Here is a 20,529-nt window from a genome sequence, read left to right as displayed (position 1 = left end):
CCCGTTGTCACCCCCCTGAGCCACAGCAGCGATGTCCCGTCTGGGTACCGAGCAGTAGCCTTGGCCCGCTGGAATTCCTGCCCGCCTGGAGCATCGTGGATCGATGTTGACCACAGCCACATAATCCGCAGCCAAGGAGCAGGAGCTGCTCACTGCTGGTGTCTGAAATCTGCCAAAGGTCTTTCCCTGGTCTTTGTTGTGGGTTTTCTTTCATGAGATACAGCCGGCACGTTCCTTTGGAGCTATTAGTATTTTAAGACTTAAAAGATTGTACAAGATTCGCCTTGCGCTTTTTTTTTTTTCCTGAGAAATAAGTCCCTGGTTTTCTGTAAGTTGTTGTGTTTGTGCGCCAGATGTGTGGATCGCGGGGCAGAACAAGAAGTCCCACATGTGAGAAGTGTCACAGCAAAGCCTTGACCAGGTTGTCCCGTATGGGACTGATTTCCTTAAGCTGCTTGTTTGCAATGGGGAAATGATTACCGGAACATTTTGAAGCGGGTTTGTTTAGGTATCATTCCCGGGCATATGGAATTCTTTTCTCATCTTTTTATCTCTTTTTTTTTTTTCTTCTCCTGTGTGTTAAATTACATCAGATGTAATTTAACATGGAGGTTTTGGCTTTAGATCTGACACCGCCCCTGAGCTGCTTTTTTGTACCTTCCCAAAGGCTGGTTCTTCCTGGGCTGGGGTTTTCATCTTCACACCCATTTGAGAAACTGATTTGGTTTTTTTTGTAGCTGACTTTTGTAAGTTTCTGTTGTTTTGGAGGATGTAAAAAGGAACTAAAAAAAAAATCCTTTGAAAATTGTAGAAATGACAGCAAGCTTTGTAACCACAAGAAGGGGAAGGCTCAGAGAGACAGAACTTGAGCCGTGGCTTTACGGACACACACTTTCCTTCATGCCAAGCTTGATTTATCCTACTTCCAGAAACCCCAGCTGGGGAAAAACATCAAACAAAAGGTTGTGGATGTAGAAAACACCCCATTTCTCTAGTCTCTTGTTACGTCCTAATCTCTGGACAGAGGGCCCTGGCCTGGCGTGTCCCGGCTGCGGCTCTGGCTGCGTGGGCGGTGGAGTTGGGCAGCCAGCAACCCCCAGCCCCGACCCTGCCTCTCTCCTGTTTGCTCCGTGGGGCTCCGCTCAGTCAAGGCCCTTTTCGGGGTCGCCCTGGCTTCATTAGCTGAGGGAGGATTCATCACATTCAGTTCCTAACTTGTTGGACTGAGTGCCTGATGCCGTGCAGCGTCGGTGGCAGCGTGGGGTTGCTTCCCTGGCACGTGGGAGGGCATGGATGAGGAGAAGGGCTGTGGCTGCGTGCGCTGTTCCAGCCGGGAGCTCGGCCGGGTGACGAATGCTGCTGTGACAGGGCCTGTCCCGCTCACCGAGACACGGGCTGACAGGAGCTTGCGGCACTCCGCTGCTGGCTTCACGTGCCTAATCGCTGGTGACAGGGATGTCCAGGCCGGGTGGTTACTGGGTAATTCGGGGCCTTCAGAGATCATTTGAAACCCTCTCGCCTTAGCTGTCTTCTCTCCAAAACCCAGCAGGGGGAAGTGCTTGTGTTTTGCTCACTCAGCTGACGTGATGGATGTCTCCTCTTTCCCCAGTTCCTGCGGAGCCGAGTGTGAGACGCTGCAGCCATGTCTGACTTTGTGGAAAGCGAAGCGGAGGAGTCCGAGGAGGAGTACAACCAGGATGGGGAGGTTATGCCCAGAGTAACCAAGAAGTTTGTAGAGGAAGATGAAGATGGTGAGTCTGCCGGTCTGTTCTGAGTTTGCCGAGTTGTCTGTGTGCCTCGCTGCTCTATTTTGCATCCCATGACTCTGCAGATGGAGCAATAACTGTGCTGTAATAGCAGGGCCATCTGTAGTCGATAATCTCAGCTGTTTAAGTGCTTCCCTTCCTCAAAGTGCTTAGGTGTTTTTCGTATTTGGCAATAGAAAATGCACTGCTTCACCCCTGTGGGACTTGCAGTTGCACAATTTGATAGTGAACAGTAAAAGCAGAGGAATTCTCCAAGTGCGACCACTCCCCCTGTTCCTTCTGCAGAGAGAGCATGAGGCCACGAGAGAAGAAGCAGGGTTCTGGCACGAACAGCTGGCTGGGTTGTGTGTCAGTAAAAATGTTCAGTTCAAACTCTCTGTGTGGACAGTGTGAAGGAAGGTGCTGTTTGCACAGAGCCAAGAAGGAGATATCTCGGCAGATAACAAATGGGAACATGACTAACACTGCTCTCCACCAGATGAGGAAGAGGAGGAGGAGAATCTTGATGATCAAGATGAGCAGGGGAACCTGAAAGGATTCATTAACGATGACGATGATGAGGAAGAGGAAGAGGAGGAAGAAGCCAGTGACTCTGGAGACTCTGAGGATGATGTTGGCCACAAAAAGAGAAAGCGCAGTAAGTTTTATGATGGTTGTTCATAGCGGGCCACAGCGTAACACTGTCACACTGCCCTTCCAGAGAGCAGAGCTCTCCCTGTGCCGTGGGTGTCTGCATGGGCTGGGGAAGCTATACCCTTCCCACTGGTTGATCCACCCCCAGATTAATAAAGGGAGAGCGTAATTCATCTCTGCTTTTTTCTCTTAGCTTTTGATGACCGCCTGGAGGATGATGATTTTGACCTCATTGAAGAGAACTTGGGCGTTAAAGTCAAAAGAGTGAGTTGTGTTCTGTGCTGCTGTTGCTGGGGTGGTGCATCTTAGCGTGGAGGAGGGTGAGCTCCTGCCTGGAGTGAGCAAGTGGTGCCTCCCGTCTGCTCCTGCCCTCTTGGAAAGGGAGAGCTGAGTGCTTGAAGGAAATGAAGTGGAAGAGTCTGACACTTGAGTGTCTGTGCCAGGAATTACATGCACTAACGAGCCTTTTTTCTTGCAGCAAAAATTCAGGCGTGTGCGAAAAATGTCCGATGATGAGGATGACGAAGAGGAAGACTATGGAAAGGAAGAACATGAGAAGGAAGCCATTGCTGAAGAAATCTTTCAGGATGGTGAAGGCGAGGAGGGAGGGGAAGCTGTTGAAGCTCCTGTTGCTCCACCAGAAGAGGAAGAGGAGGAGGAGGAAGATGAATCTGGTGAGTGTGGATGGTTCATGACATACAAAGTTTGTCCTAGGACCAAAGTACAGGAACCAAGTCAAGACTTTCTCTGAGCTATAAGTTACCAAAGGCTGTAACCCAGTTGTAGTAAGGCTCTTGCTGGTCTGATTAGTACAATCTTTAGAATTAAAAGTTTCTGGGTGGCAGGTCTAAACCGCTTTGTCCAGAACCATGTTACATGTGTTGAACCATTTCCTCTATACTGCCTCCAAAATGGAAATTTTAAAGTCAAGGCACTGTGTAGTACCCAGTAGTGTGCCTGCTGTACTTCTCTTCGGCATCAGCCTGTCACCACTGCAAGTACCATACTGAAAGAGTTTTGACAATTCTTCCTGTCTACTGTCCAAAGCAGCAAGGCCTTTTCTGACTGCATTTTCAGTGTACTGAGCTGCAGATGGTTGCCAGGTGGCTTTGACTGTGTTTGGAAGTTTGTTCTAGCTTGTGACTGTGGTCCAGACTCCTGGAATGTCTGAGGTTGGTGCAGGAGATGCTGTGGGTAGCTGGGCAGACTGGCAGCCAGCAGCAGCCCAAGGCTGTGGTGGAGGCTCATAGTTGCACTGGCTGAGCTGAGCTTTGTCAGAGGTACCAGTTGAATATGCGAGTGTCCTGACCACTAAATTGCTTCTCAATGTCCAGACATCGATGACTTTATTGTGGATGACGATGGACAACCTCTGAAGAAGCCAAAATGGCGAAAGAAGCTCCCTGGATACACAGATGCGTAAGTATTGATTGGAAATTGGCCTGGAGCCTTGAAAACACTGCTCAGCTTACTTGGTTCTTGCAACTGCAGAGTGATTCAGCTTGTGGTTGGGTACCACTGGTCTCTTTCCGCAAAGGAACCTGGTAAATATAAACATGGAGCTTTTAGCCTGTGGTTTCTTAAATGTCTGACTCCTTCCTTTCTCCCCTGTATTTTTACAGGGATACCAAAACCGGTCCCTTAAGAGAAGTATTTGCATGTAAAGCTCTAAGGGTTGTGTACCCATCCATGATATTTTTAGCCTAGGTGCAAAACTGAAGCTTAGAGTTAGGTGCTCTGGCCCTCTCTGTGTGCTAGAACGCCTTTTTCTGAACTGCACTGTGGGGCTGAATGATGGGTGTTTGCCTTACAGTGCTTTGCAGGAAGCCCAGGAAATCTTTGGTGTGGACTTCGACTATGATGAGTTTGAGAAGTACAACGAGTATGATGAGGAGATGGAGGAGGAATATGAGTATGAGGACGAAGAAACCGAAGGGGAGACCCGTGTACGACCCAAAAAGACTACCAAGAAGCGCGTCAGTCGGCGTAGCATCTTTGAGATGTACGAGCCCAGTGAGCTGGAGAGCAGTCACTTAACGGACCAGGACAACGAGATCCGCATAACAGACATGCCTGAGAGGTTCCAGGTGAGGGACAAGGGTGCCGGTGTGCAGGCAGAAAGCATTTCAGCTCCCACCAAGTACAGCAAGCCTGGGACCTGCAGGCCAGCCTTCTCACCTGGCTGGCTTTTGGCATCTCTTTTTCCCTCTTTGAAGATCCCACCTGTCAAATATATAGGTTAAAACTGCATTCAAACCTGTCAGTGACATAGTGAACTGTTCTGGCTGTGTAAGCCTGGTTTTAGTGCTGGTCGGAGTTTCTCTTTGGCCACTGGGTGCCAGTGTAGCACTCCTGGGAGTGGTGCAGGGCTTGTGTTCTGCTGAGATGTCCTTTATGCTGGATGCTGTTAGTAATCCCTTGAGTTGTATCTCTGGATAGCAAGAGGGAAGCTGCAGTGCCAGAAGAGGCTTGCTAGGGTTCTGTAGCCTATCTGTATGCCAGCCAACACGGAACCGTTGGTGAGTCACGTAACCATATGAGGTGGTTTTGTAAGTCGCTTTAATCCAAATGATTCGAACCTGTACTGCTCTCAATGTGAAGTCCTGTTTGTCCTGCAAGGAATCATTCTGGTATCTCATATTTTTGTCTTAATTTTACCCTGTATTAAGATTTTCCCTGAACAGTCTGTGCGCTTTAATGTCCCTTCATTGTATGTTAATGTAATTCTGTGCAAGGGCTTGCTGCCCTCCTGTGTAAAATGGGGTGACTGAAGCTGCCAGCTTTTCAAAGGACCTTTTTTCCCATGCCAGCGTGCACAGCATAAAGGAATGCTGTGTGTGATGTCTTCTGGCTGTGTGTGGCCTGTTTAGACATTTTATCTTCTTCATGGATATCAGCGATGCTTAGAGCAGGCCTCCCGAAAGAGAATTGCTTGGGACTGAATGCCCGAAGAGGGTTTGGAGCTGCTTTATGTTCTGTTATTCTATGGCCGCAGCAAGAAAAGTGATAACAAGGCTAGAACAGGCACAGGTAGATGGGAAGAGAGGATGCAACTGCAGGTCCTGGAGGAAGTGGGACCTGAAGTCCCTGGAAGGGACTGGTAGGAAGTACCCTGACTTGATTGCTGCAGATTTTGCACCATTTCAGGCCTTTCCTCAAGCCTTTGTCAGAATTGTTCGCTGCCTTTACCTAATGTAAAGCTGAGGCAGGTTTCCTGCATGCTCAGAAGGTGCAGACGTTCAAGTGCTGTCCTCCCCAGGGGCCTGGGAGGTGCTGTGACCCCATAGGCAACCTGCAGCTCAAACCAATAATTTCCAGGCTTCTTGAAAACATGGTAGTGCGAGCCCTGGGGTTGCATATGCCTCTGCTCATCCTGTTGTCTTTTCACAGTTGCGATCCATCCCCGTGAAGAATGCTGAAGATGATGAGCTGGAGGAAGAAGCTGACTGGATTTACAGGAATGCATTTGCAACACCCACCATCTCCTTGCAGGTAAAAGGCTATGCCTGGGACTTCTGTCCTAAGAGGAATTGAAGGTTCTGCAGATTTCCAGCCTGGAGACATTCCAGGTGTCTGCTGAGAGGAATGTGGTGCCCAATATACCTTTCTTTCTGGTTTTCTGGTTTTGAGCAGGTCATTTGACATGCACATAGCCTCATTTTCACATCCCTAAAACAGGACAAAAAGGAACAGAGAGAAGTTGCTAGAATAATTGTCACAAGTGATTGAAAGATCTCTGAGCCACTGTGCACTTAGGGCTAAACTAGTATTAGCCATGATCTGCTTTTAACTGGCATTTACCTTGACCAGATGCTGCTTTTTTTTTTTTTGTTTTTTGGCATCAGCTTTGGGATGCACTGTTTGTTTGGTAGTTTTTTTTTTTTTTTTTTTTTTTTTTGGGGGGTTCCCCCCCCCGCCCCTTTAAGCCATTTGGGGCTAGGATGTTTTTTCTGTGGTCTAAAATCAGAGCGTGTATCTCAGCCTGCATTCCCAGCTAACAAAAGAAAACCAGCGTTTTCCAGCCTTATCCTGGGCTAGTCTTTTGGGGGTCAGCTCAGGAATACAATCAACACAACGTGTTTCTCCTTTTAGGAAAGTTCTGACTACCTTGACCGTGGACAAGCCAGCAGCAGCTTCAGCCGCAAGGGGCCCAGCACCATCCAGAAGATTAAAGAAGCCCTGAATTTCATGAGAAACCAACATTTTGAGGTACCTCACAACAATCATTGCCGAGATAAGGTCTGAGTTCCTGTCTCCTTATCCAGGCAGGATTAGCAGAAGGGCTGCTGGAAGTATTTAGAGTAGCAAACTAGAAGGGGCTGAGATCCCATAGCTGGTTGCCTCTCCTGCAAAAAAAAGGTGCTTAGTTGGGAAGTGCAGCTCATCTTATGCGAGCTGTGCCAACACAGGTTTTTAAGGCCTGTTTAATGGGGCTGCTATTGTTATATTTCCCTGATCCTAGAGAAATGGATGCTAAATGCAGTGGAGGAATTTCAGAGTCTCTTGAGCCTTGCTTGGTCCACTCAACCTATTCTCCAAGGTGTTGCCTCATGTTACAGAAGCTTTATGGTCTATGTGGTGTTTTCTTTGATGGAATGGTCTTAAGACCTGGGGCATAGCTTGGTACATCTCTCACACTGCTCCATTAGCCCCATTAGCTTGTTCTCCCACATGGAGCAGAATCTCTGGACTCCTGGTTGCCAGGAGCAGCCTGGTCTCCTGCTTGGTGGTGATGAGTCTCCATTCTGACCCAGGTCCCGTTCATCGCCTTCTACAGAAAGGAGTATGTGGAGCCAGAGCTGCAGATCAATGACCTGTGGAGGGTCTGGCAGTGGGATGAAAAGGTGAGGAGTGTTTTCACTGCTTGTTATCCCATCAGTGTTTAACATGTCTTCCCACCTAGCCTGGCAGTTTGAGCAGGTTTTGTTTTGGCCATGGAGAACTTGTGTGCTTTTTTTACCTGTGGTTTTTTTGCATGTTTGCTATCATGGGGTGGGAAAGGGTTATCTGACAAGAGAGGGTTCAAATCAGTCCTTCCCCTTCACCAAGTTCTGTTTACGTAGTGACCTTTCCTTCAAGGAGTGCAGGTTCCTTCTCTACTATCAGGTAGATCCAAACCTTGATTTATTTTTTGTTCTGTTAATGCAAGTCACCTCTGAGATGATACCTGCCATGTGTGTCACATCTGGGCTTGGCTGTGGATGAATATTTTGATTATTTTTGTATGACAAATATCCCAAGATCCTGGGAGCCGCTGTTTGGAAAGAGAGGAGATAGATGTGACACACAGCTATGGTGCATTTCACTGGGAGTCTTTTTGTTCGCATGTTAGTGGACGCAGCTGAGGATCCGCAAGCAGAACCTGACCCGTCTGTTTGAGAAGATGCAGGCCTATCAGTACGAGCAAATCTCTGCTGACCCAGACAAACCCTTGGCTGATGGAATAAGGGCCCTGGACACTACTGACATGGAGAGGTATGGTACCATGAGACTTTATATTAATTCCAAAATTACTTAAAATGTGCTTTAACTTGCCCAGACAGCACAGGCTCTCTGGCCACTGCAGTGTGTTGACTTTAGCCTCCCCACAAAGCCAGTAATGAGAAATACTTAAAGTTCTTTTGGAAGATGAGCCCCAAGCACTCCCTCTGCCTGATGAGTGCTCTCACCGTGGCTCAGCTGCAAGCAGGGTGTAACATGCTGGCTTTGTGTGCCGTAGGCTGAAGGATGTGCAGTCCATGGACGAGCTGAAGGACGTGTATAATCACTTCCTGCTGTACTATGGGCGAGACATCCCCAAGATGCAGAATGCTGCCAAGGCTGCTCGAAAGAAGCAAAAGCGTATCCGAGAGGATGGTGAAGAGGAGGAAGGTTTGTCCCCAGATTTGATAGTCTTCTGTTTGTGGGCTGGTTGAAAATTCTGCTTCAACGGAATAGTAAGAAAGTTTCTTGAAAAGCCCCTGTGTTTGCATAGAGCATCTCTGCTGTTCACTTGTGTCTCAAGTTAGTCCCAGGTCTTCCAGTCATCTCTGAAAATTCTCAAAGTTTGCCACACAAGGTGCAGCTTTTCCAACAATCCCCTCATGGCAGGGGCCAAAGCAAGGGTCTGCCACCTTGATGTGTGTTTTAATGTGCAACCCAGAGATACTGCTATTAAAACTGCAAAGAGAGTGAAATTTAAGAGAAGACAGTGTTTTTGGGGTGTTTTTCAAACTCTGAATAATTTAAGGCTACTGTGACCTTTGAGATGTGTTTGTGTGATGTAGGGACTCCGTTGCACAGTGTAGGTTGTGTTTCATCCTTTTGCTGTGCTTCTGACACACTGCAGCTGTCTGGGTGGCTTTGTAAAGAGGATTTGCTAAACATATCTTTCCCACAGGTGAAGGAGAAGATGCAGAAGATGATGAGCAAAAAGGGCCTGAGCTGAAGCAGGCTTCCCGTCGGGATATGTACACCATCTGTCAGACTGCTGGGCTGGGTAAGGGCTGTGCTCTGCCGTGCTGAGCTTACAGAGCCCGCATGCTGTTCTGGGTACTGTGGCTTACCTGGAGAAAGAGGACTGGTACTTTGGCTCAGTATAATCTACAGTACCCTTGTCCTCATAATTGTTGTGGTGTTTTTTTCCCAGATGGCCTGGCTAAGAAGTTTGGTCTGACACCTGAGCAGTTTGGAGAGAATCTCCGAGACAGTTACCAACGTCACGAGACAGAGCAGTTCCCTGCAGAGCCCCTGGAGCTGGCCAAGGATTATGTGTGTAGGTCAGTGCAGGGGGCCCTTCATGGAGGTCCTGCGGATGTGATGAAGGGGAGGGGATCTGGGGGCATTCTCAAGCCCTAAGCCTTCATGTTGCCTTTTTGCTTTTAGTCAATTCCCAAGCCCTGAAGCTGTGCTGGAAGGAGCCCGGTACATGGTGGCTTTGCAGATAGCCAGGGAGCCTTTGGTCAGGCAGGTCCTGAGACAGACTTTCCAAGAAAGAGCTAAAATCAACATTTCACCAACCAAAAAGGGGAAGAAGGTAAGGAAGGAAGCTCTGACTCTGTGGGTCAGTTCAGGGAAGGATCTAAATAACACACAACTGTTCATTTTTACATCTGAAAACTTCCTCCATGTCAGTGGCAAGTCTGAATAAATCCTAGAGCAGCATGTGACCTGGGCTGTTGCAGAGGCCAGCTCAGCAGCACGCTGCATTTTTAGTCTCAGAGTTTCATCAGACCTGATTCTTGCTGTTGAGATGCTGCCTTCAGTTGTTGGAACAGTCTCTGTTTCCTTGGGTCTGGGAATGAATTCCACTGTGTCCTGCTGGGGAAGGAAATGCAGACTGGCAGGCGTAGGGGTTGGGGAGTACTGAATAAAAACCATTGTCTGCTCTGCTGTACAGAAGGGTCTTTCTTCGTTAATGCCCTGCATGCATGCTGACTGTCTCTCCTCTCTCCTAGGATATTGATGAAGCCCACTATGCCTATTCCTTTAAATACTTGAAGAACAAGCCTGTGAAGGAGCTGCGAGATGACCAGTTCCTGAAAATGAGCCTGGCAGAGGATGAAGCACTGCTCACCATAGATATCAGCATCGACATGAAGGGAGTGGAAGGGTGAGTCCTCAGTAGCCATGCCATCCATGACTTGGCAAAGCTCGTCCATCCAGTGCTGCTGGGCTGTTAGAGCTCCTCTGTAACCCAGGCTGCTCCTGGAAGTCATGTCCTGGTGGTTTCCTGCACCTTAAGGCTAGGCAGCCTCTTAGGGTCTTGCTTTTTTCTTCATTTTAATGAAAACTTTATAAGATGTCTGGCTTATCCACTTGAAGTCAAACTCTGAAGCCTTTGGGATTTTTGTGAAAGACAATGCTTGTTTCCCAACCACCCTCACTGTGTGGCTCCTTGATTCCTTCCCTGCACATCTGATTAGCCACGCTGTGCAACATGGGTGTGCAGGAGCGGCTGTGGGCTGCCCTGTGTTGTGCTGATCACGCCTCTCTGTGCTGCCAGCACTGCGTTCAGCTGCGATCTGTCTAGCAGCATAGCTTTTGCAGCTAAAGGAGCATTTGATGGGAGGATTGGCCCTTCTCTAAATTTTCCAGGCAGCCTGCTGAATCTGAGGTGTTGCTATCACATCCCTTGTGCAGGAATCTGCTGGTGCTGGTGTCAATGCAGGCTTTTGGAGCCCTTCTGCATCTCCTCCTCTCGTTTCTTGCAGTTATGGTAGCGACCAGACGTACTTTGAGGAAATCAAACAGTTCTATTATCGGGATGAGTTTAGCCACCAGGTGCAAGAGTGGAATCGGCAGCGTACGATGGCCATTGAGCGGTCCCTCAACCAGTTCCTCTATGTGCAGATGGCTAAAGAGTTGAAGAACAAGCTGTTGGTGGAGGCCAAGGAGTATGTCCTCAAGGTGAGGCGGGACACAGGTGGGTTTGAGTCAGAGATGGGTTACAAATACAGCTCTTGGAAAGGGGGAGGAGGCAGGCAGGGATCTGACTCTGGTCCTTTCCCAAGGAAGGAGAAAAAAGCAGATATCTTGGTGGGAGGGGAGATGGGCTCCATGGTTCTGGAGAGCTCGTCCCAATCCTGGCAGAATAGACTGTCTTGCTGCCTTGAGCAGTCCATGACCTTCCCTCCAGAGAAGGGCTATGCCAAAGCACCTGCAGTTCATTTTTTCACTCCTCTCTCCCCTTCTCTGTTCTACCAGGCTTGCAGCCGGAAGCTGTACAACTGGCTAAAAGTAGCTTCGTACCGTCCTGATCAGCAAGTGGAGGAAGATGATGATTTCATGGATGAAAACCAAGGGAAGGGGATTCGCGTGCTAGGCATTGCATTTTCCTCAGCCAGGTAGGAGGAGAGGAATTGCCTCTGGACCCATGTACAGTTTTAGCAGTCCTCCATGTCTGAGCGATCTCTGTTTCGCAGGGACCACCCCGTGTTTTGTGCCCTTGTTAATGGAGAGGGCGAGGTTACAGACTTCCTCCGATTGCCACATTTCACAAAGAGAAGGAATGCCTGGCGTGAGGAAGAGAGGGAAAAGAAGGTGAGCCTCGGCACAGCTATTGCAGAGATGAATGTCTGCACGTTGCTTTTGGTACTGTGCAATGCACTGTGGGTTGGAGAGGAGTAGTCAGGCTGAAGACAGCTCAGGCCTTGACGCTCTTGCAAGAGCACTGCCTTTTTTCCACCATGTCATTATTCTGGCAGAACAGTTGCTTCCAGTTATATTCCAATTCATCTCTTCTGCTGCTCTCACAAGGAGTAACAGGGACTTGCCGTTCCTGACTTCTGCTGGTTGGGGCTTTGTGAGTTTCTGTGGTCCCAGCTACAGGAATTTTCTCCCCTTTCCCTGATCACATTGTAACAGTGAGACGTTGTGGGACCTGCTGGAGATTGGCTCAGGCTTTTGACTTCCATTCCGTACTTGCGCTGATTTCCTGTAACACCAGAGCGTGATGCCATCAGCCTTTCCTCTGCAGAGCTTTCCTGTTTGTCTGCCTGCGGAAGAGGCATTTAGCTATGTTCATGTTAGGGTGGCAGACCAGGGTGCCCATGGGGGAGGATTTGCCTGGTGAAATAGCAACCTGGGACTGGTAGCTAGCTCATTACAGAAACCCTCTTGCTTTTCTTTTCTGACTGCCTGGCTTTCCTTTCCAGGCCCAGGATACTGAAACCTTGAAAAAATTCCTCCTCAACAAGAAACCTCACGTGGTGACAATTGCAGGCGAGAACAGGTCAGTCTTTGTGTTACTTCCACTTCCCAATCTCTTTGCAGTCCTTTCCTTATACCTGTCCACATTTCACTGTTTCTGTCTGTGGTGTGAGATAACCCATTGGAATTATCTCCCTAAGTGATTCCAGGACCCAGCGTTGTGCTCTCCCCTCAATCCCCTTGGCCATCTCTCCCTAGGGATGCTCAGATGCTGGTGGACGATGTAAAGAGAATTGTTCATGAACTGGATCAAGGGCAGCAGCTGTCCTCTATCGGAGTGGAGCTGGTGGACAATGAACTGGCCATCCTCTACATGAACAGCAAGAAGTCTGAGGTGAACCTTCTGTTATTCCAGCTATCCCTTTTGTTGCTCATTCGTGCTGTCTCATCCTCCATTTGTTGTGCTGGCCCTGCCTTGCATCATCTACTGCCTCATGTGATCCACCCAGACAGTGACATACTGATCTTTGGATCAAGGCAAAACATCTTGTTTAGGCTTCCCTGAAGAGATCAGTGCCAGCAGATGTGCAAAGTAGATATTGATGTAGTCTGAAATGCATCTTGCTCAGCTGAGCGGATGGGGTTGTTTCATTCCTAGTTGCAGCAGAGTTCCTGGGAGCCTGTGACCTCAGCTCTCTGCCCTGAGCACCGAGTGCTTCCCTTGTTCCAGCCCCTGTCTGATGTGTCTTTGCTACTTGTGCTACAAAGTGTGCAAACACCGTCAGTTTCCCTGGTTCTTTGGCCTCTTGCAGAATGAGTTCCGGGATTACCCACCTCTGCTGCGTCAGGCTGTCTCCCTTGCTCGCCGCATTCAGGACCCCCTCATAGAGTTTGCCCAGGTCTGCAGCTCCGATGAGGATATTCTCTGCCTAAAACTCCACCCTCTGCAGGTAACTTTGCCTTGTGGGATCCTTATCTGCAAGAGAATGTGGCCTGGGAGTCAACTGGGACAGTTTGCTGTCCAAGAAAAGTATTCTGAGTTGAACTGGTGCAAGTTTTGCCTGTTCTATGAGATATTCAGGCTACACAGCACCTTTTTTTTTTTTTTTTTAATTTTCTTTTTTGCCTCCTTTAGCTCATCCCCTTCCTATCTTTACGCTGTTCTCAGGGGTAACTCTGAGGTGCAGCACAGCTCCTGAGAGCCAGTCTGTTGTGTTTGGCTCCGCTTGCTTATGGCAAAGTGTTGCGCGCATCTCCTTGCGAGGCTAACGCCTCTCCTTTCTGTCAGGAACACGTGGTGAAGGAGGAACTGCTGAATGCCCTCTACTGCGAATTCATCAACCGCGTGAACGAGGTGGGAGTGGATGTCAATCGGGCGATTGCTCACCCTCACAGCCAGGCTTTGCTGCAGTACGTGTGTGGCCTGGGACCACGCAAAGGCTCTCATCTGCTAAAGGTAAGGAGGCTTCTGTCCCTGCCTGCAAAAACATCGTGTCACCGATAATGTGTGAGTTGGCCTGATGGCAGTGCTGGTACCAGCTGAGCCAGGGTCCCGTGTGCCAGATGCAGCTGATGGCCCCGTCAGTGTGTGTTTTAGTATGTGTCATCTCACAGCACCTAACCCCAAAGCTGTGCATGGACGTCTTTAATAGACCCAAGCAAGTCAGCAGATCCGTCAATCCTAGCTAGCTCCTGATCCCACAGGAACGGATGCGCTGTTACAGCATCAAAACGCCTCCGTACTGTAGAAAACACAGGGCAAAGAGCCAACGCTTTTCCTGAGAGCTGGAGCTGCTCCGTGTGGAGCATCATCTCTCGTACAATGTTGAGACACAGGCAGGGAGCAACAATCTATGAGTTGGCATAGGCTTGTGTCAGATGCTTTGAACACCACGGTGTCCAGCCTGAGTCCTCCGCTTTTCGTGGCAAACCCTTGTGTTTGCATACCAGGTTTTATACTATTGCCTCTCTCTCCAGATCTTAAAACAAAACAACACGCGTCTGGAGAACAGGACCCAGCTGGTGACGATGTGTCACATGGGACCCAAGGTGTTCATCAACTGTGCTGGCTTCATCAAAATCGACACGGCATCGCTGGGCGATAGGTGGGTATTGGGCTGCGTTCAATGTCGTACGGGGTACGGAGTTAGCATGAGCGGCAGGCTGAAGCAATCTTGTTCCGTGGAGTCCATGTTCTCAGAAGTTTCTGTGTGGCCTCTCTGATCTCTGGCCAAGTTCAGGTATTGCTGGTTGTTAATCTGAGTCTTAAGGGCAGCTAAACTCACACAGCAATGTGAGCTGCAGAACATTAATTATATAATGTGCTATAGTCTGAAAGACCCTTTGTGGTCAAGAGGAACTAAACTGAAAACAGTTGTTCTGTAAGGCAGGCATCATGCGTGTGCGTCAGTAACCCATGTGTGCTTTTACTTAGTTTCTGCATGGTCCTAATATCAGCATTTTATTTATCTGAAGTTTGAAACGTGAGGCATAACATGGCAATTGAGCTTCCTCTTGAACTGGGAGCACTCCTGGTAAGTTTGTGGAGCATTAGGGTACTGGTAACTAAACAAGAGACGTGTGTTTGGAGGAGAGCAGTAACCTAGTTTCTAAATCTCTCACCGACTGCTTTGCACAGAAGGGTCGCTTGTTGGACACGTGCGTTCTCCAGGGCTGGCACAGGATCCTTCTGACCCTTGAAAACCAGTCTGAATCCTTACGCTGAGTGATGCGGCCCCACCAGGTGTCTGGTTCTTGCAGGATGCAGGTCCCAGATGTGCAGGGGGTGAAATGGAGATTCCTTCAAACAGCTGGGGGCAGATGTTGCTGCCAGTTGACAACACTTAATGTGTACGAGGAGAGAAACCCTAAAGATGGGTGTGCTCACAGAGCAGCTCCAGCACACAGAGTGATCACATGTAGATAGCATCCAGAACGGCTGGCTGTTCTTTGCAGTGCAGGAGCTCAGACTGGAATTTGTCATGTCTTGCTTTTGCTCCTGTTGATTTAGCAATGAAGAATTCGTTGAGTTCTCAAAAGGAGCGGTTTGTTCCATGGAGGGCAGCGGTGGCAAAGTAGCCATGCAGCCGATAGTGGTGCTCAGCTGTGGGCTTTGTCATTGGGCTGAAGAAGGTGACCCTGGAACCTTGCAGAGTACTTGTCTGAACATGGCTTTGGTTTTATTTCAGTACTGATTCCTACATTGAAGTCCTAGACGGGTCTAGGGTCCATCCTGAAACCTATGAATGGGCAAGAAAAATGGCAGTGGATGCCTTAGAGTACGATGAGTCGGCAGAAGATGCTAATCCCGCAGGAGCTCTAGAGGAGATTTTGGAAAACCCTGAGCGTCTGAAAGACCTGGATCTTGATGCCTTTGCTGAAGAACTGGAAAGACAGGTCTACTGGGGGTTCCTGGTGCTGGGAAACAGAGGGGGAGCTCTGCTGTACAGCTCAGTTTCTTTTTTATAGCTGGTGACCCTTATCCTTGTTAGGAGCTGAGCATTTAGCTGTGGCTGTTGTAAAATGTATAAACAGCGACAATGAGTATTTGGTGTTTGATAACAGCATGTAATAAATGATTACAGAAAGCACACTTGGGGCAGAGGGAGGAAGGAGGCAGGAGACAGTAATTAGACCATTTAAGTTGTTCTCCCTGAAATTATCTAACTTCTTTCTGAACCGATTGGTACTTTTGATCTCATCAGCATCCTGTGACTGAGTTCCACAGTTGGATTGGTACCCTGTGCATGCCTCTGTTTTTTTTAAATCTGCTGTTTCATAAGTTTCTTGAGTTCTTTTATAACTTGGCCTGGATTCCCCGCTCACCCCCTTCCTGCTGCTCATGGCTTTGTAACCTTTGAATACCACACAGGGCTACGGTGACAAGCATATCACTCTATACGACATTCGAGCTGAACTAAGCTGCAGGTACAAGGACCTGAGAACACCATACCGTTCTCCAAACACAGAAGAGGTCTTCAATATGCTGACCAAAGAAACTCCAGAGACTTTTTATATAGGTACATCCCTGGTTTCTGTCACCCTAAGTTGACTTAGGATGTGTAAAGATGGGGCAGAGGGATCTTGGTGAGGGTGATGTTGGGACGTTGCTATGGTTGCATGTGTGTGAGCCAACTTTTCAAGTACCTGGGTAGTTTCCTAACACTGTCATGCACACCTACCTTAGATGGAGGGAACTGCCCAGCCCTGCAGTTGGCTTTCAGTTTTTCATTCTTTCCTTCTCCTCTGCCATCACACCACAGGTAAAATGATCATCTGCAGTGTGACTGGGATAGCCCACAGGCGGCCACAAGGAGAAAGCTATGACCAGGCAATACGGAATGACGAAACAGGCCTTTGGCAGTGTCCCTTCTGTCAGCAGGATAACTTTCCAGAGCTCAGCGAGGTGGGGATGCTTCTCCTGATGGGTCTGCCTTTGTCAGGACTCTGCTAGTGGCAGGCCTGAGCGTTTTGTAGGGTTCTTGGGGGACAAGGTAGAGAGCCAAGATTGTGTCTGCAGTGCCCCAGGATCCCAAGCTGAATGTGGCCTTTGGCTACAAATATAATCTGTTCCACTTTTGACTAATTGCTTCAGCATAGATTTGACAGGTCCTTTATGGCTAGATCATGGATTTTGGTGAACTGGACTAGGAGTGAACCAGACCTGGGGCTAGGCTGACCAGCTCTTCGCAGATAACATAAAGCAGCTTGTTTGTGGTCTAGGATTGTGTTTTACGCAGAGAAACTGCCCGTGGTGCTGAGAACAGAAGGCTGTTCTGCCACCTTCCTGATTTTAAGAACTTATCTGGACTCCCTGCTGCTTAATGCAGCTGTACTTTAGGTCTCTTCTAAACACTGCTGAATTCCAGTCTTGGTAATCCGTGATTTTAAAACCCTATAGCGTTCATTAGAAACCAGCCCTAGCTGCAGGCTCATGTTCAGGGTCTAAAAAATGTCCTGACTTTCCTGGTTGCAAAGCCGTACAAGCTGAGCAGAACCAAGTAGGAAGATTGCATTTCTGGGTAGCATTCATTGAAGTCCTCTGTCCCCTGCCCTTCCAGATGTCTCTGCTGGCTGCACTAGTTCCCTGACACGGCTTTTAGACTTGTTTGAGTGTGAGCTGCCGGGGCTATTTTGTTTCCATGCAGAATGACTTTTACTTTTTTTCTTGCTCAAGGTTTGGAACCACTTTGACAGTGGTTCCTGCCCAGGTCAGGCCATTGGAGTGAAGACGCGTCTGGATAATGGTGTTGCTGGCTTCATCCCAACAAAATTTCTTAGTGATAAGGTGGTCAAGCGCCCAGAAGAAAGGGTGAAGGTATGAAAGCAAAGTTATTTCCACATATCGAACAAGAGCTGGAAGACCCTGGAGCCAATACCAAAGATTCAGAGTTTGGTTAAGAACACTGTTCCCTAAATGACTTTTCAAACCTTATTTTAATTTAAGGACTTTCAATGAGCAGCAAGTTCAGGTTGTGGTTAATGTCCTTCTCCCACAGTGCAAATCTCTCTTGGCAGCTGGTGGGAACCATGTTAATCAGTTAACATGTTGCACTGTGGGAGGATTTATTATAGTCTGGCTAAAGTCTGGGTTTAGGAGACCAGAAGGCATTCTAATGCAGAGCTACCCTTTGTTTCTGGCTTTCTAAAGAGTTCACAGAACTGCTGTTATATATGCAAAGGTCACTTTCCCTCTCTCATAGCCTTTTCTTCTGTCTCAGTTCATTTGTGGAGGTCATCGGAGTTAGTGGTCTTGTCCAGGTCAGGGATTGGGGTTCTGAAAGAAACAAAATCACACATTTTTATCACATGATAAAATAGAGGTTTTACATCTTTGCTGTCTTTTGGGGCCCCCCTGAGAGTCCATACAGGTGATGGATAATCCCATAAGTTCAGAGGTCTCTTAGCATTTCTTTGAAGAGTCGTTAACTTCAGCACGGTTAACTGGACTAAGACATTGCCGTTTTGTGGTGGTATCTTCTGTTTCCCATTTAATTAGAGCAGCCCTTTGGGTGTGTTCCACTCTGTTTCTGAACAGACTTAACTGCTTCCTTGCACATCATGAAGTCCAGTTTTGGTGCTCCCATTGTTAAAGATACATAAAATGGCAAACTTCATTGTCCCCAGCCTCCAGACGTGCAGTTGCTGTGTGGTACGGAGCATAGGTAGCATTTGTGCTGGAGAACTGCCCTTTTTTCCTTTAATCTCTTTTAGTTCTCGTCATCTTGGGGATCAGTTGATTTTAGATTCATATGGAAGGATCACTTTTAAAGGTTGTATCAGTCTAAGCCTGAGGTAGTTTGTACTCCTGGACAGAGTGACCACTCACTGATTGCTCTGCAGCGCAGGGAGGCTGGTGTGTCAGCCCAACCTGCGGATCAGCGTTGCTGCCCCTCTCCTGTAGGTGGGAATGACCGTTCACTGCAGGATTATGAAGATCGACATTGAGAAGTTCAGTGCAGACCTGACCTGCAGGACCTCAGACCTGATGGATAAGAACAATGAGTGGAAACTGCCTAAAGACACCTACTATGACTTTGACTCTGAGGCAGCAGATCACAAGCAGGAAGAAGACCTGAAAAGAAAGCAGCAACGGACGCGTGAGTCTCATTTTTCTCTGCTGAGTAATGCCACCCTTCCCAGGGTGCTTCAGAAAAATAAGCACAATTAGACACATAGTTGCAATAAAGCAGTTCCTCCTGGAAGCCTAAACACTCTGCTTTGTCCCCTAGCATACATCAAGAGAGTCATTGCTCACCCATCATTCCACAACATTAGCTTCAAGCAAGCAGAGAAGATGATGGAGACCATGGACCAAGGGGATGTAATTATTCGGCCAAGTAGCAAAGGGGAGAACCACCTGACTGTCACCTGGAAGGTGAATGATGGGATTTACCAGCACGTGGATGTCCGAGAAGAGGGCAAGGAGAATGCTTTCAGCCTGGGCTCCACACTTTGGATTAACACAGAGGTAGGAGCCTTGCAGAGCATGGCTAGGAAGGAGCTGGTGAGGAAGAAGTACCTACTTGGGACAGGTTGGCACAGCCTTTCTGTCCTTGCAGCTGCTTTCAGACTGTTGGAGAGTAACTTCCATTGCAGGTCTCCAGATTCTTAGACAATACTCAGCTCTTTTTTTTTTTTTTTTCCTCAAAAAAAATGTAGAATGCAGAATATGTGACTGAGAGCTGTACACTAGAATAAGAGTTCCTCATCATGCGTCCTAAATGACCTTTTTAAATGCATTTGTTCAAAGGAGTTTGAAGACCTGGATGAAATTGTTGCTCGCTATGTCCAGCCAATGGCTTCTTTCGCCAGAGACCTGTTGAATCACAAATACTATCAGGACTGCAACGGTGGAGACAAGAAGGTAAGCGTGTCCCAGGATGTGGTAGCCTCTGTAGGGAGGTATAGGAGTGTTATATACATTTCTCTTTGTGTCTGGTAAGAGCTGCTGCTGGAGTGAGCTTTCTCATCTTCCTCTTGTTGCTTGGGGCTTGGCAGTCACGTTCCAGCTGTAGGTCTCGGAGGGGTTCTGTCTGGGAGCAGTGGATTTAGGACATCAGTGGGAGTATGGTGTGCTACAGCGGTGTGCCAGAGCAGCAAAGGGTTGCCCTGGCAGCAAACATCACTGAAAGGAGAGTAATTGGCTTTCTGGGACCTGGTGTCATTTGTGCACCAACCCTGTGCAGAAATGGGGCAGTAGGTGGTCCTTGTTGGATTGCTGGCATCAGGACTGGGGGGAACTGACCACAGCATGGAGGGAGATCTCTGTAGGCTCTGTGTATTGCTGAAAATTTAGGCTCTCCTTGAGCATTTTTGTTCTTTCTCCCTCTAATTAGAAGCTGGAAGAGCTGCTGATAAAGACCAAGAAAGAGAAGCCAACATTTATTCCCTACTTTATCAGTGCCTGTAAAGATCTACCTGGTAAATTCCTCTTGGGATATCAGCCTCGAGGCAAACCAAGGTAAGTGAGAGGCAAGCCCAGCATCTGCAGCTGAGTGCTGCCAGTACCACCCCTTAGTTTATTGCTGACAGTTTTCCTTCCAGCTCTGTCAGCATCTCTGTAAGTCATGCCTCCTCTTAGCCAGGGTTTGGCCTCCTGACAGCACAGGACCCATGTCTAGAAGTGAATCTCACCCAGGAGACTCCTGTGTTTCTGATCAGCTGCCTACTACAAGCAGTACTGCCCTGGGCAGGGTGTGTCCCAGGACACAACTGATAGATTTTACGTGAAAAAGGCATGGTATTTTGGAGCAGTTGTTTGAAAACAAAATGAAAGTGTCTTGGGTAGGTCTGTCTGTTTATTATCAGTTCGGCCATCGCCTGAGTTTGTAGGTTCCGACTGTGACCTGTTAGTGTGAGGGTGCTGTGCAGCAGCAGATGTGGCTCTGCAGCAGCCTCTCATCTCTTGTGCTTTCCTGCATTTGCTGCTCCTCACAGGATAGAGTATGTGACAGTGACACCAGAAGGATTCCGCTATCGGGGCCAGGTCTTCCCTACT

The 20,529-nt window shown here is 48.3% G+C and overlaps 1 protein-coding gene across 1 annotated transcript in view; it reads left to right on the top strand.

Annotated features, from left to right (window-relative positions):
• The first annotated feature begins 1,642 nt into the window (after window positions 1-1,642).
• The window catches only part of SUPT6H (suppressor of Ty 6 homolog (S. cerevisiae)), a 21,629-nt gene continuing 2,742 nt past the window's right edge, over window positions 1,643-20,529 (top strand). Inside the window, exons 1-32 of the mRNA XM_010077177.1 lie at window positions 1,643-1,751; window positions 2,245-2,403; window positions 2,593-2,663; window positions 2,878-3,073; window positions 3,734-3,818; window positions 4,213-4,486; window positions 5,790-5,891; window positions 6,492-6,608; window positions 7,154-7,243; window positions 7,732-7,874; window positions 8,119-8,270; window positions 8,779-8,877; window positions 9,028-9,157; window positions 9,264-9,414; window positions 9,836-9,990; window positions 10,592-10,787; window positions 11,085-11,224; window positions 11,303-11,420; window positions 12,035-12,111; window positions 12,288-12,423; window positions 12,842-12,979; window positions 13,318-13,485; window positions 14,007-14,134; window positions 15,218-15,425; window positions 15,901-16,048; window positions 16,292-16,434; window positions 17,206-17,346; window positions 18,433-18,628; window positions 18,761-18,999; window positions 19,282-19,395; window positions 19,868-19,992; window positions 20,469-20,529. The exon at window positions 20,469-20,529 is cut by the window's right edge and continues 73 nt beyond it. Coding sequence (XP_010075479.1) covers window positions 1,643-1,751; window positions 2,245-2,403; window positions 2,593-2,663; window positions 2,878-3,073; window positions 3,734-3,818; window positions 4,213-4,486; window positions 5,790-5,891; window positions 6,492-6,608; window positions 7,154-7,243; window positions 7,732-7,874; window positions 8,119-8,270; window positions 8,779-8,877; window positions 9,028-9,157; window positions 9,264-9,414; window positions 9,836-9,990; window positions 10,592-10,787; window positions 11,085-11,224; window positions 11,303-11,420; window positions 12,035-12,111; window positions 12,288-12,423; window positions 12,842-12,979; window positions 13,318-13,485; window positions 14,007-14,134; window positions 15,218-15,425; window positions 15,901-16,048; window positions 16,292-16,434; window positions 17,206-17,346; window positions 18,433-18,628; window positions 18,761-18,999; window positions 19,282-19,395; window positions 19,868-19,992; window positions 20,469-20,529 — 4,509 coding nt within the window. The remainder of the gene's footprint in view (window positions 1,752-2,244; window positions 2,404-2,592; window positions 2,664-2,877; window positions 3,074-3,733; window positions 3,819-4,212; window positions 4,487-5,789; window positions 5,892-6,491; window positions 6,609-7,153; window positions 7,244-7,731; window positions 7,875-8,118; window positions 8,271-8,778; window positions 8,878-9,027; window positions 9,158-9,263; window positions 9,415-9,835; window positions 9,991-10,591; window positions 10,788-11,084; window positions 11,225-11,302; window positions 11,421-12,034; window positions 12,112-12,287; window positions 12,424-12,841; window positions 12,980-13,317; window positions 13,486-14,006; window positions 14,135-15,217; window positions 15,426-15,900; window positions 16,049-16,291; window positions 16,435-17,205; window positions 17,347-18,432; window positions 18,629-18,760; window positions 19,000-19,281; window positions 19,396-19,867; window positions 19,993-20,468) is intronic.

The sequence above is a fragment of the Pterocles gutturalis genome, unplaced genomic scaffold (genome assembly GCF_000699245.1).
Source record: "Pterocles gutturalis isolate BGI_N339 unplaced genomic scaffold, ASM69924v1 scaffold25308, whole genome shotgun sequence".
Taxonomy (NCBI): domain Eukaryota; kingdom Metazoa; phylum Chordata; class Aves; order Pterocliformes; family Pteroclidae; genus Pterocles; species Pterocles gutturalis.
This window is presented reverse-complemented; position numbering and strand designations above follow the sequence as displayed.